The sequence below is a fragment of the Branchiostoma floridae genome, unplaced genomic scaffold (assembly GCF_000003815.2).
Source record: "Branchiostoma floridae strain S238N-H82 unplaced genomic scaffold, Bfl_VNyyK Sc7u5tJ_193, whole genome shotgun sequence".
Taxonomy (NCBI): Eukaryota; Metazoa; Chordata; class Leptocardii; order Amphioxiformes; family Branchiostomatidae; genus Branchiostoma; species Branchiostoma floridae.
This window is the reverse complement of record NW_023365789.1, coordinates 298,159-312,916: the sequence shown is the minus strand read 5'-3', so window position 1 is coordinate 312,916 and position 14,758 is coordinate 298,159. Positions and strand designations below refer to the sequence as shown.

The window sequence follows — 14,758 nt, the reverse complement described above, 5'->3', positions numbered from 1 at the left end:
GTTCTATGAGCCCTGTACGGGGCCTTCCTAATGGCAGGCGTCAAAGTACAAAGTTGCCGAAATCTCAGCAACCGCTTCAAAGATTGAAAAGAAAATTGGCAGAAGTTTACATCTTTACTAGTTTCGTTGTATGAACGAAAGAAAATCCAAGGTCAAGTTCGTTTGAACCGCAACGGGTATTGGCCAAAATCTGGCAAAAACGTTATATTAGGGCAAAGTTGCTTGGTATGTCGGGTGCTGGCGTAGACTCCCTTGAAAAAGCCTGTTTGTTCTACCGTCAGACGGCCGTTGCCATGGCAACGGCCACTATAGGCATTTCCCTATGCTTAACTATGGGACTTAGTGTGAAAGCGCATTTGGCCCGAAACCCGCCCCCCCCCCCTTTTTCTGCGGCAACTAACCTTCAATCTAATCCTAAATCACTCCTAACGTAACAACAAACACAAATTGTCTCCGTTTATATGGAAAGAGCAGCCAGAATAGTGAATTTGATCAGATAATGAGAGCACTAAATGGCCCGTTCTATGAGCCCTGTACGGGGCCTTCCTAATGGCAGGCGTCAAAGTACAAAGTTGCCGAAATCTCAGCAACCGCTTCAAAGATTGAAAAGAAAATTGGCAGAAGTTTACATCTTTACTAGTTTCGTTGTATGAACGAAAGAAAATCCAAGGTCAAGTTCGTTTGAACCGCAACGGGTATTGGCCAAAATCTGGCAAAAACGTTATATTAGGGCAAAGTTGCTTGGTATGTCGGGTGCTGGCGTAGACTCCCTTGAAATAAGCCTGTTTGTTCTACCGTCAGACGGCCGTTGCCATGGCAACGGCCACTATAGGCATTTCCCTATGCTTAACTATGGGACTTAGTGTGAAAGCGCATTTGGCCCGAAACCCGCACCCCCCCCCCCTTTTTCTGCGGCAACTAACCTTCAATCTAATCCTAAATCACTCCTAACGTAACAACAAACACAAATTGTCTCCGTTTATATGGAAAGAGCAGCCAGAATAGTGAATTTGATCAGATAATGAGAGCACTAAATGGCCCGTTCTATGAGCCCTGTACGGGGCCTTCCTAATGGCAGGCGTCAAAGTACAAAGTTGCCGAAATCTCAGCAACCGCTTCAAAGATTGAAAAGAAAATTGGCAGAAGTTTACATCTTTACTAGTTTCGTTGTATGAACGAAAGAAAATCCAAGGTCAAGTTCGTTTAAGGCGGCAGAGTACAGTATTTCTACGCGACCCCCGGAGTCAATGACGTAGGGGTAAAAACGTAGTGCGGTCGAAATCTTCAATCGTTCGTAAATACCTTCAAGTACATGTAAGCGAGGGATGAACTTTACTGTGTGGTATTATAATATGTCGGCTTTCAGATGGCACGAATGAGATTTTTCAGTTTGGCCTGTCGTTGTATAAATACGCGTGACCTTTACAGCTGGCTGTCTAAGTGAGTCGGCTGCAGTTCCGGGTGACCCCGCATGACCCTATTTCAAAGAGGGCGTCACAATGTTAAAAAACCACAATATTTTTTTGTTTTTGGTTATTTTGTACGTTGTACCCTCGACTTTAACATACTCGTCTGTCGTGCTTCCCAAATGCACCCTACTATAATTTTATCCGCGTCGATGTCAGTCACCTTGCGGTTCTTAACTATAGGAAGCCCCATAGGCCGAAAACTGTACTCTGCTACCTTGAAGTAATGGCCCGCCCCCAAGTGCATATGGTGTCATAACGCCTGGTCCTTGGTTATAACCACCGAATAAAACCACCAATATGAGCTGGGTCGGAAACCACACTCCTCTGCCAGGTAGCTCGTTTGGAATGTTACCTGTCTATTATTGTCTAATTTCTAAAAATTAAAACTTAAAGAAAAAAACAAACTCTCAGCAGGTAGCCAGCTTCACCTTCACCTCTCACCTTCGTTACGTCAGCACAGCGTACGTGTGTGTAAGGCGCATGCGTTCAACAATGAACTCTGTGTGGGCTGGACATGCCATTAGTTCCGTTAAGGTTTGGTGGTAGCTTTGAATGATGTCAGGGCACAGTCAGAGTGACAGACTAGAGTAACGTCTATTACCGCATCTCTTCTGACAGTCAAACGTGAAAACTGTGAGTAAAGTCAGTTTTCCGTTATTGTTGTAGTTCATGGCTGATGACGTCACGTAGAGATAGAGTGTGCTTTGTGGGCGTCACCTGGTGTGACTGGCCTGGTTCAAGACTTTTCAATTTCTCTCGGGTTGTGCAATGACAGCTTCCACACTAAATCTCGTGACATACACAGCTATGCAATGAACTTAAAATGGTCTAAAATAATCTTCAGTGTTGCAACGTTAACCAGAGCAATCCCATAGTAACCTTGCACCACTGTAACAGCCCAGCACTAGTCTGTAAACCGCGATCGACTTTAATCGCCAGCATTTGAGTCCAGAGTCAACAACGCGACATGCAGACAAAGGGTCTTATTGGTGTGTCAAGCCTGACTGGTTTGGTTCCACACAGCAGGTGGGAAAACATATACTGCTTCCATGACATACCTGACTACAAACACTGTCATGGAACGCTATGTGAATTTGAAGAAAAAAAACTTTGTGTTTTAACTGTGTTTTAACTAGTATTTCATCGAATAACATGATGTTTACCACTACAATTCAGGAGTAAATCTGTAAAGTCCTATCTGGACAAAATGTGTCATGTAGTCTGGAGATCACAGCGTTGCCAATATATCTTTACCTGTCACAAAACTACATACAGACGCCTTTTGAATTCACTAATTGGCCTGTGAACGTGTTTGCAGTTGTCACTGACTCCGTGCCATACCTGGCGACAAACACTGGCAGTGAATGGGCGATATGTGCCAACTCCTTATTGAATATGCTCTTACCTGTTTTTTATATCACAATGCTTCACAGTAAAGTTTTTAGGACGTAACGTGTAATATTACACCGCTGTATATTCAAGTAAAATGGTCTAAAACATCTTCAGTGTTACAATGTCAACCAGAGCAATCCCAGAGTAACCTTGCACCACAGTGATAGCCCATTATTAGTAAACTACGACTTCATCGCCAGGATTTTGCGGCCGAGTCGACAACGTGACACGTAGACAAATGGCCTTATTGGTGTCGTCAAGCCTGACCGGCCATGCTTTCGTTGAAATGTTTTCAATTCTACTCAGCGTGCGAGCAGCAAACACTGCTCCCTTTACATCCCTGACTGCAAGGACTGTTTTTAATTGGAACGGTGTTTGAATTTGAAAAACAAATTAATGTGTTTTTTTCTGGTATTTCATCCAATAACATGATGTTTCTAACTACAATCCAGGAGTAAATCTGTACAGACATGTATTGCCGTGTAGTCTGGAGATCACAGAGTTGCCAATATATCTTTACCTGTCAGCCAGACAACTACATAAAGACGCCTTTTGAATTCACTAATTGGCCTGTGAACGTGTTTGTAGTTGTCACTGCTTCCGTGACATACCTGCCGACAAACACTGGCAGTCAATCAACACTATGTGTGCACGGGGAAGCTCATTAAATGCTCTTGCTCGATTTTTGATTCTACAATGTTTCACAGTTAGGTGCTTTAAGACTAAACGTGTATTATTACGAACAGTGTTGTATATTTACAAGTAAGAACAATCCCAGAGTAACTTTGCTCCACCGTGCAAATACAGTAGTCGGAGGTCAGCCCGAGTTTATTAGCAACGGGACTTTCTAGTACTGTAGTCTACATACATGGTGACACCGTGCTTTGTGGCCGTAACTAAGGTTTGACTATATCCCCTTATCAACATTGCAGAATGATAAAATTAAGCGCGTCACTTCCAAGAAAGTATTCCTAAGTATTTTCTTATAATAGCTTGTCTACACTAGATTATAGATTTTTAAATGAAACTCTCAAAAGTTATATTCTGCTTGGAAGCGATCAGATAAACGAACTGGAGAAATAGCCTACTTTTAGGGCGAGGCGCATGCGCTGAGCAAACACGTCTACGTGGAGCGAACAGTGTGTAAAGTTACTGAGAGGAGGAAAAAAACCCAAGAACAAGGTTTCACCCTAATTTGCACCACCCAAGTGTTAAAGCCGTGAGTAATCATTACCTTGATATGCTGCAGTTTTGAGTTACTCACTTTTCAAATAGACCTGGCGTGACTCGTTGGAAACTGATAATAAGTTTTCTGTGCGATAGCAAACTCTTCACTTCAACACAGAATACTAGTTAGATATTAAGGTCACATGCCTATCCATGGATTTATTTTAAATCATAAAGTTACATGCATGTTGTGTGTTTTTGCCAATGGGTACCATGGAAACCAACTTGCCCAATGCGCACACAGTATTGCCTTTGACTGATTTAATGACAACCAAAAGCAGATTGTCTATATTGCATTAAATCTGTCCTGACAAATGAAACAGATTAAAATTAACAAAGAAAAAAAGTTACGTGACTATCAAATAATCACGTTATACGCAACGTGACTGAGTGGCCGGAGGCTAGTATTGGGGGAATTTCAGTATCAGTGTTTGTAACGAACATGCCATAAGATGCGACTTGTCGTTGGGAATACAAATTAAAGTCTTATCGCGTTCAGTCCTCAAATCCTGACGTTACGTATTATCAAAAAGCAGGTCATTATTAACTAACATCAACGTTGAATAAGTCACGTCTAAAACCCCTAGTGTGACGTGTTTGCCATTTTGGCAGGGTGGTACCGTTATCTTTGTACATTGTACCTGGTGCCACCTCCCACTGGCGTTTAAAGATCAAGTGGGGATACGGTATTCTCCAAGCAGAGGTTGGGTCGAGGTAGTAGGGACTGGGATTTTTTAGGGAAGCGAGCCAGTAAAAAAACAGATTGAAATACAGATTAAGACTAACTGTGCCTCACATCGTCCCATCATAATGCATACGGAGTGAAAACTGTAGGAAATTGGGCACTTCTCATGCTGTAGGTTTGTTTGTCTTTTTACTGGACACCGTGTTAGACGGTTTAAAGAGCCTCCGTATCCAATGAAAACATGAGGAACTCCATCTTTTTTTAACCAGCACATGATATGGTTTGAGCTCGAGCTTGATAGTGAGGTTCTTACTTAGTTACTTATAGCATCCTCCCTGGAGAGACATAACTTTAAGAACATGACTTACGTAATCCTTACATGTTTCTGCATGATGGATGTTGTAATGATAATAACCAGAACACATTGACTTGTAAGGATGTTGACGTTCTATCGATATCAGCCCGCAGTTGTGGAATCTAAAACCGGGTTGGAGTACCCCCCCTCCCCCCCTCAAAGCCATGGACCCCACTCCCATACATCACCCCTAAACATTTGGGAAGAAATTTAAGTAAGCCTACAGGTAAGATTGCCTCTTCATTGCCTTTTTATAAAAATTCTCTTGCAAACTTAAGCAAAGTCTTCAGCAACAATAGGTAAGCTCTTTCATGCTTTAAATTTTGTCATATCAAACAAGAATCAAATGATGATGGTGTGACGTTTTCGACTTTCTTTGATGTCCTGATGCAGTGAACTGATTAAATTTTTACTCAACCAAGTAGCAACAGCAAAGTCAGGCGGTTTCTCCATAGTCACGGTACCGGTGTGTGCAACGTCCCTGCGGATCTCGAGGGTAGTGTCGGGGTCACAACTGTATCTGTGTTAGCATCACATCTCAGTCTCAATCATATCATATCTCATCACTAATAATTACAAACTATAGCTTGACGGCATATCGTTTTTATCGAACAAATAGTCACGGTGCGTGCAACGTGCCTGACATGTGTGCGGATGTCGAGGCTAGTGCAGGGGTTACTACTGTATCATTGTTAGGATCACATCTAAGTCAACTAATCACTAATTATCGATTACAAACTATAGATTAACCATTTTGAGCCTTCATATCATTATACTCTTATCAATTGCGTAGCTTTTTATTACTAAGTTGTGGATTTGAAAAATGAGAAAATACAAGTCTAAAACGAGTCCGAGTCCGCCTCCTAGGGTGGTTTAATGTCAAGTAGACGTAGAAAGGTGAAGAGGACGGCGTTAACGTTATATTTGTGATAGTTTATATTATAGTAGGCATTACGTGGTTACTGTGAAGATTGCGATATGACCAAGCCGGTCCTGGAGTGCAGACTTGAAATAGTGTGAGTGTAATGAGTGTAATTAGTGTACTATAAAACAGAATACAGATAAATATTGACTAAAAAGCAAAGTTAAATGTACGTGACTGCATCATGGCCACGTTTTATCCAATGTGGCCGTGTGGCCAGCCATACGGTGCACCTCATGAAAAGTTTGTGCGACACTTACTAGTATATAGCTATATATGTGTGTGTGTATGTGTGTGTGCGTGTATGTGTGTGTGTTCGCATGTGTGTGCGTGTGTGTCTGTGTATGTGTGCGTGCGCGTATGTATGTATGTGTGTGTATGCATGTGTGCGTGTGTGTCTCTGTGTGTGTGCATATGTGCGTGTGTGTGCATGTCTGTGTGTGTGGGGGTGTATGTTCGTGTGTGTGTGTGTCTGTCTGTCTGTGTTTATGTGTACATATACACAAGAGTGTGTGTGTTTGTGGAAATATGTGTCTGTGTGTGTGTTTGTGTATCTGTGTGTCTGTGCGTGTTGCCAGTCTGCCTTTCTGTGTGTGTTTGTGCCTCTTTCGTGATTGCATATTGTGCTATGCGCGTTTGCGGGAATCTAAATATATATCTAAATTTTCTTTGTACGTTATGTAGTAAATAACCAACATGGCGGCAGGCCTGAACCTACAGCGGACTGTCGACGGTCGCCTTTACCTTGACCTGAGTAACCAGGGTCTGACGTCCATCCCGGAGGAGGTGTTTGATATCACTGACCTGGAGGCTCTAGATGTGTCCAATAACAAACTAACCAGCATCCCGGAAGCAATCGGCCGTCTGCAGAAACTTTACCGTTTGGACGCTAACGGCAACATGCTGACAAGTTTGCCACAGGCGATCAGTTCCTTGCAAGGGCTGAAACAGTTATATGTCCATAGCAATAATTTGAGTGAGTTGCCTGACGGGTTGGAAGATTTACAAAACCTGGAATGGCTATGGGTAAAGGACAATAAGTTAAAGAAACTTCCTACAAAAATCTTTTCCTGCCTCAACCTTGTAAACTTTGATGCCAGTAACAATAATCTCTCCACCTTCCCTCCTGGTGTGGAAAAGCTGCAGAAAGTGAGAGAACTGCGCATTTATGGTAATCAGCTGACGGAGGTACCCTCAGGCGTCTGCTCGCTCCCTAACCTTGAGCTGTTAAGTGTCGGTAACAATAAGCTCTCCACCTTCCCTCCTGGTGTGGAAAAGCTGCAGAAACTGAGAATACTGTACATTTATGGTAACCAGTTGACAGAAGTTCCACGAGGGGTTTGCTCTCTGTCAAACCTTGAGTCGTTGGAGGCTAATGGGAACAAATTTTCCACTTTCCCTCTTGGTGTGGAAAAGCTGCAGAAATTGACCAGATTACTCATTCATGATAATCAGCTGACGGAGGTTCCCTCAGGCGTCTGCTCGCTCCCTAACCTTGAGGTGTTAGATGTCGGTAATAATAAACTCTTCACCTTCCCTCCTGGGGTGGAAAAGCTGCAGAAACTGAGAGAACTGTACATTTATGGTAATCAGCTGACGGAGGTTCCCTCAGGGGTGCGCTCGCTCCCTAACCTTGAGGTGTTAAGTGTCGTTAACAATAAGCTCTCCACCTTCCCTCCTGGTGTGGAAAAGCTGCAGAAACTGACAAAACTGGGCATTAATGATAATCAGCTGACGGAGGTACCCTCAGGCGTCTGCTCGCTCCCTAACCTTGAGTTGTTAGTTGTCGGTAACAATATGCTTTCCACCTTCCCTCCTGGTGTGGAAAAGCTGCAGAAACTGAGAGAACTGCGCATTTATGGTAATCAGCTGACGGAGGTACCCCCAGGGGTGTGCTCGCTGCCTAACCTTGAGGTGTTACATGTCTATAACAACAAGCTCTCCACCTTCCCTCCTGGAGTGGAAAAGCTGCAGAAACTGAGAGAACTGCGCATTCATGATAATCAGCTGACGGAGGTACCCTCTAGGGTATGCTCGCTCCCTAACCTTGAGGTGTTAACTGTCGGTAATAATAAAGTCTCCACCTTCCCTCCTGGTGTGGAAAAGCTGACGAAACTGAGAGAACTGTACATTAATGGTAATCAGCTGACGGAGGTACCCTCAGGTGTGTGCTCGCTCCCTAACCTTGAGAAGTTAAGTGTCGGTGGGAACCCCATCAGACGTCTACCCGATGACGTCACACGACTCGCCAGGCTGAAGGCTCTCAGTGTCCCCAACTGTCAGTTTGATGAGTTCCCCAGACAGGTGCTGCAGCTGAAGACACTGGAGGTACTGTATGCTGGTGGCTGCAAGTTCGACATGGTCCCAGATGAAGTGGGAAACTTACAACACCTGTGTTACTTGTCATTGGAATATAACCTCCTCAGAACCCTGCCGAGCACCATGAGTCACCTGCACAACCTACGGGTGGTCCGACTCAACAAAAACAAGTTCGACACGTTCCCAGAAGTCCTGTGTGAACTACCTGCCATGGAGAAACTGGACATAAGTAACAACAACATCACCAGGCTCCCAACCGCCCTTCACCGAGCAGACAAGCTGAGGGACCTCGATGTTTCTGGAAACCCCCTGGCATACCCTCCACAAGACGTGTGTGAACAAGGGACCGGCGCCATCATGGCCTTCCTGAAACAGGAGGCTGACAAAGGTGAGGCATGTTTAAGAGGCTATCAAAGCGACTTTTAATGAATTCTTTTACCACTTTCCACAAGATGTCTATGTTTGTCTTTAAGCTGAATATTTGTCATATGGTAATTTGTTTACTTAATCTATATGCTTTTTGCTGGATCTTTAGAACGCCAAATTTCTAGTCCCACCCGAATTTAACGTATATATATATATATATATATATATATATAATATATATGACTTTGACATATACATATATATATACGTAAATTCGGGTGGGACTAGAAATTTGACGTTCTAAAGATAGAAACGCTTTGGCCACAAAGACAATAATAAATTTTCTTCTCTGAAATAAATAAATTGTATTTTCAGTTCATGTAATAAAGTGAACTGAAAATGCAATTTTTTTTCATTCAGAGAAGAAAATTCTCCGTGCCTTTAACCGCCTGTCCGTGAGGGCGAGCCAAACCCAGTGGAAACCTCTCGCCCGGAGCCTGGGGATCAGCAATAGGGCGATGGACGCCATCAAGGTGAGGTTTTTGTTCTTTATGTAACTTTGCAGATAGGAATTAGAATCAATGCTTGTGTCATCATGGCCATACTATCTATAACAAACAAAATATTTCGCCTCCCTTACAGATAAAAACGCTTTGGCCACCAAGACAATAATAAGTACCTTGTTCTTTATACGATCATTCACAGATATAGGCTCCTAATCATGATATAGTGATAAGGTTGAACTGAATTGAATTATCATATGATAGTCTACAATACCTTATTCCATCAGTCTTCCGCCCCCGACGACGTTCCAGACGTTCTTGAGTGCTGATCTACATATTGAAATGCTAATTATGTTAATCATGTGCTTATTTACATAATTAATTAAGAAAGTTTACAAATCCCATGCAGTTCAGGGTAAGACCTGATTTTGAGGACACTAGCTAGCTTGTATCTTACGAAAATAAACAGCCTTAGAAATGTAGGTTAAGTAAACACCCAAGACATGTTTTCAGTTGTGCCATGGTGCAGTGGCTATAGTGTGGGTCTGTATGTATGTCGCCAGCATAGCTTGAGGGGGTTTGGACTTGAGAAGTAGCTGTTGTGAGAAGGAAGGTCAAGTTCGCATAGTTTACCTACCATTTTCCTACGGCACAGCAGGTTAGATGGGATGGATAAATGGAATTTTCAACTCCTACAAACACACGTTCATGCGGTCGTTTGCTTTTGGGGTAGGTGCTCTTTAACAATACATGAATGAGACCTAATAGTCTTGAATAAAGGCACGATTATTCCGCTAAGAGATGTGTTCGTGGAACTCTAGTCTCCTGATGTTTTCGTTGACACCTGTTTGTCAGTAATCATCATCATCATTGTCAGTAATACGGGGTTAGATCACATTGAATGGATTGAAATAATAGGCACATAATATTTCACAATGACTTTTTTGCCAGGCTTCCGCCCCAGACGACGTTCCAGACCAGGTGTACCAGACCCTGGTACAGTGGAGAGAGAAGGAAGGTGAGGCGGCCACACTTTCCGCCCTGGAGCAGCACCTCAGAGACCTGGACTTTCAGCAGCTGGCGGACCAGCTTTCGACGATACCCAGGGTGGGGTGATAATTATATTCCAATTATTCTTTTATCTTTAGAAAAAATGACTTTTTAGCTGCTTTCACGTGCATACTGGTCTTGGATATAGTTAAAGGTACGTCATGTGTGTCGGAAGGGATACGTTAGCGTTCCTTGTGTATACTTGTAGGGTCAATAGAGAATTATTATATTGTCGACCATAGCAGTCGCCAAAGTGATACCAGTTTAAAATGCATAACATGCCTTCCGTTATTTTCATGATGGTCTTCCTGACACAGGAGGCAAAGAAAGGTAAGTAAAGTTTTGTTGGATATAAAAACTAGTATATGATGTTGGTACATACCCATAACATCTAATATTTACAAATAAAAGAAACCAATTTGATGCAGTACGCTCCCGTAAATTAGGATTTGCCACATTCGCCACATTCTAACAAGCTGCTACGTTTGTGTTCCCCTTCGAACTATGGTAATAACATTTAAGCATATTTTTGCATTAAAAGATACTTTAGTTTATTGTTTATTGCTGTTTGTAAGCGTCTCACTCATCCGCCTAAAGGGTATATGTAGGAGTTAAACTACACAGTACAGTTGGTGAAAACTGTGGATTCGGTGGATATAAACGTTTGGAACTTTCTGGTGGCAATGTTGACCCGCATAATTGTACATTTTATTTCCCATGTGGTACTTTCCATGGTTATTGGATAAAGAAATGTATATTTTCCATGCAGAAACCGAAGACGTAAAAAGCAGAGCGGAACACCTTAAGGTGGCAGGACGACCACAGAAACAAGGTGATGACGTCAAGAAAACACAGGTAGCACATTTGCATACTTTGTGACATTATAAAAACGTCTTTTTCAGTTGCTATCTGTGCACTAGCTAAATGGAAAAGTTAAATTACTGCGTTACATTTTCTAACAGACCTTTATGTTTTTGCTAACGAGTAACGACAGGACAATTTTTAGATATTACGCACAATTCCTTTACCTTCTTTTCTTGCTTAGTAATTTATTCCCGTTTTGTGTTAGGATAAAAATGACAATGCCTAACTGGACTCCTTTTGACGAAAATATCAATCATAACTTGTACTGGCAAAGTTGTGCAATTCCTATTTGTAAACATTCCATGGCTGTTTTGTTATGTGAATAATACACCGGTCTGCTACTACTACTACTACTCCTGCTACTACATGGGATTGATATTCACAATATTGACATTACGGCAGTACTACCAGTGACGTAATCACTCGGCTAACGATACAATTGACGGATTTTAGCATGATTAAATCTCAACAATTTGCTTCCAGCCTGAAGGTGCTGTGGCGATTACGAAGGGCGATTCTCCTGACCCCAGAACTTCGGCTCTCACTGCTCGGGTGGAGCCGATGGTCCGGTCGGAAGTTACAGGAGCAGTAAGTACCTCCAAGATATCCATTCAGGTCTGTCTGTAGTTACGGTCTGGTAGTTTTCACGGTGTTGTTCGACTTATGTACAGGAACATTGAGAATTTTTATGTCCAAACTTATACTACAAAACCCGCTATCACGTCTCTCAGTTGGGACATTTCTAGCCACATTACATATAATTCAAATACTCTCTATGCCATACAAGACTGTTACAAACTCCCGATAAAAGATTTTCGCAAAACAAAGTTAAAATTGCCAGATGAGTTGCTTAGTTGTAACTCAAGACTGGGCCAGCCAAGAGGCCAAGGAAATACTTGAATACATGAAGACTAACTCGCCCTGATTGGCCAAATCTGATTATTTTCAGTACGCAAGGGAGCCAATATAGACTATTCTCAAAGGCATATGCATAGTACAGAAACATGCCTCTTTGCAGCAAAATGCGGTTTTCCTGTCGTACCAGTGGGACCACCAGGACAAAGTGCTGCTGCTGCACGATCGCCTGCAGGAGCGAGGCTACAGCTGCTGGATGGACATCAAGCAGATGGGGGGAGGAGACAGTCTGTATGAGATGATGGACAAGGGCATCAGGGGAGCAAAGGTACGGATTATTGTGAGCCTTTAGCATAGAAAATTTGGTTAGAGAATGGGTGCGAGTGAATGAGTGTTTGAGTGAGTGAGCGACTGATGAATAAGTCAGTAAGTGAGTGTGAGTATGTGAATGAGTGGTGGAGTATATGGTATGTGAATGAGTGGTCGAGTATATGGTATGTCTTATAATTAGTAGCTGTATCTGTAGCTATATAGCCAGTATAACAGCCTTTTGGTGTAACACATCAGCTTGATATTCAGTAATATAATAATAGCAATATTAAGTTTGTAATTTAACGCCCATGTAGAGTACGAAAATTGTGAAGAGCCAGGTAAGCCTTTCTGTGAAAACACAACGACCAACAAAATCACTATAATATGCAATGCTTAAACAATTCTTCTAACAATGCGATTCGGACCTGATGCTATGGCGTATCTCACTTTCAGGTCGTTGTCAGCTGCGTGACGCCCCCTTACGCCGAGTCCAAGAACTGCCGGGACGAAGTTGCGCTTGCGCACACCTTGAAGACACCCATCATCCCCGTGATGCTGGAGAAGACAACATGGCCGCCGCCCGGGCCCATGTCCATCCCCTTCGCACAGCTGCTCTTCATCAACATGGCCAAAGGTCATGACGAGGACCCGTGGAAGGGCGCGCTGTTTGAGCAGTTGGTGAGGATGGTGGATTCTTTTGTAAAGAGGCCGAAGGCTAAGTAAGCTACCGAAGCAACTGTGTCATCATCAGCATGATGTCCACTTTTCACGAAGTTTCATTATCAATGGTATAATCATAGCCTGTAATCTCTAATCTCTAGACTGACGGGCTATTTCTATAGTTTGACAGAGTGCCTTGGTAACAATGGCATTTTGTCATCAAAGGTGCGCACATTGATAAATGTATATAGTGCAAATATATCTGTAAAAAACATTCACCATTGTGAAGGGACTGATTTCTACGTTAAAGTAGCAATGCTATAATTACTAGCAGCTTTTTAAAAAGTATCATATTGATTGGTATAATATTAGGTTGTAGTCGTAGACGCATGTTACAGCCTACTCCTAGGATATGGAGCAAATGTTTGTAAAATACACGTAGATCTGTGAAAAATGTACTTATTGTGCAAACTTCCAGACTGATGATAAAATAAAGTAGAAATGTTAGGACAGTTCGATAAGTTGATATGTAATTTTCTTGCTTGAGTTCATCTTTCTAGTTGTGTGGCATGCAAGGAAGTGACCTACACAGAATAGAGTTTTCAAAAATTGATTTAGCTAAAAGCTTTCAAAATGATAAACCTGCCCTTCACGATGCACTGTCATATGTAAATAATCACAATAATATCATTGTCATTTCAAGAACAATATATAATTGGTGGTCACCCCAAAATAGCAAATCAGACGTGTAAAATGCTTGAGTTTTAATCATATGACCAGTTGATTAACATAATTATTTGCTACTTGATATTCACGCTGTCATAAGTTTGTATCTGTTATGAATATCCGGATGTTTTGTTCTACTTTATGAGTACCAAAATAGGTCAGATTATGGTGTTGAATTACTTATGGTTAATTTTCTGCAGTAATTAAATTACATTAGTTGATTTCTATTCATTCAGTAAACGGAAAGTGAAGTTTCAGTTCATATTTGGGAATCTACATGATGTATTGAAATACATAAAACAGTTAAAGATTCTAATCGATTTTATATTACAAATTATAAACACCGTAGTGTTATATAGTTCTTAACTGAATAATTTTGGTGTTGGTTGAAAGTAACATATTAATAATATAATGTATACATAAAAGTAATTAATAATCTAATGGCGCTTAAAATGATTTAGTATTTGGTAAATGTCTACATTCTTCATTCTGCTTATTTTGCATGTTAATCGTGTGACGTGGTAAATAAAATTTGGTAAAAATGACGTCTGGTGACTGTGTTTTATGGCATTTATAAGTATCACATGGAATTCTTTTCACATGCAACGTCTTTAAAAAGATACACTTTGTATGCATCCATCCATCCACTACGCCGTATGCCAGTGTCCACTGAGGCGGGTCGTCAGTGTTCTCCACTCTGTATACCATAATCAGCAAACCGTCTCAAGTCGTAACACACCAATGTTGTACAAGATGTGTGAGACCAGCTCTGGTACCCAAACAGACTTTACTCCCTTTACTTATAATGCTTTACGAGTAGTTGTTATTTTTCTGGTTGCATGTTACGTTTGATTGTGGGCGGCATTCGTAGTATTCTACGAAGTCGGCCAGCAAGAAAGTTGATACATATAACACTGATATGCCATGGGAAACAGAAAAGCACGTTATTGGCCACAAAAAGCCCAACCAGTAGAGCCTGGTAACGAGACTAATCAGCATACCAGAAACTGTCAGCAGAATATTGAGTTTACCAGAGACTGTTTGTCACAAACG

General features: G+C 41.8%; 2 protein-coding genes across 2 annotated transcripts in view; both read left to right on the top strand.

Annotated features, from left to right (window-relative positions):
- LOC118408560 (leucine-rich repeat and IQ domain-containing protein 4-like) overlaps positions 1-14,758 on the top strand; it is a 135,459-nt gene that overhangs the window by 90,809 nt on the left and 29,892 nt on the right. The window lies entirely within an intron of this gene.
- On the top strand, positions 10,929-14,231 carry LOC118408572. Its single transcript, XM_035809381.1, has 4 exons — positions 10,929-11,143; positions 11,636-11,740; positions 12,171-12,335; positions 12,773-14,231. The coding sequence occupies exons 1-4, from the start codon at positions 11,006-11,008 to the stop codon at positions 13,040-13,042; spliced, it is 678 nt and encodes a 225-aa protein (XP_035665274.1). The 5' UTR covers positions 10,929-11,005; the 3' UTR covers positions 13,043-14,231.

Bases quoted from the DNA above. Each gene is read 5' to 3' on its own strand.
- LOC118408572 (XM_035809381.1), top strand. From the start codon at position 11,006: ATGTGGTACTTTCCATGGTTATTGGATAAAGAAATGTATATTTTCCAT. The intron at 11,144-11,635 runs GTAGCACATTTG...ATTTGCTTCCAG, and splicing joins ATGACGTCAAGAAAACACAG to CCTGAAGGTGCTGTGGCGAT. The intron at 12,336-12,772 runs GTACGGATTATT...TCTCACTTTCAG, and splicing joins AGGGCATCAGGGGAGCAAAG to GTCGTTGTCAGCTGCGTGAC.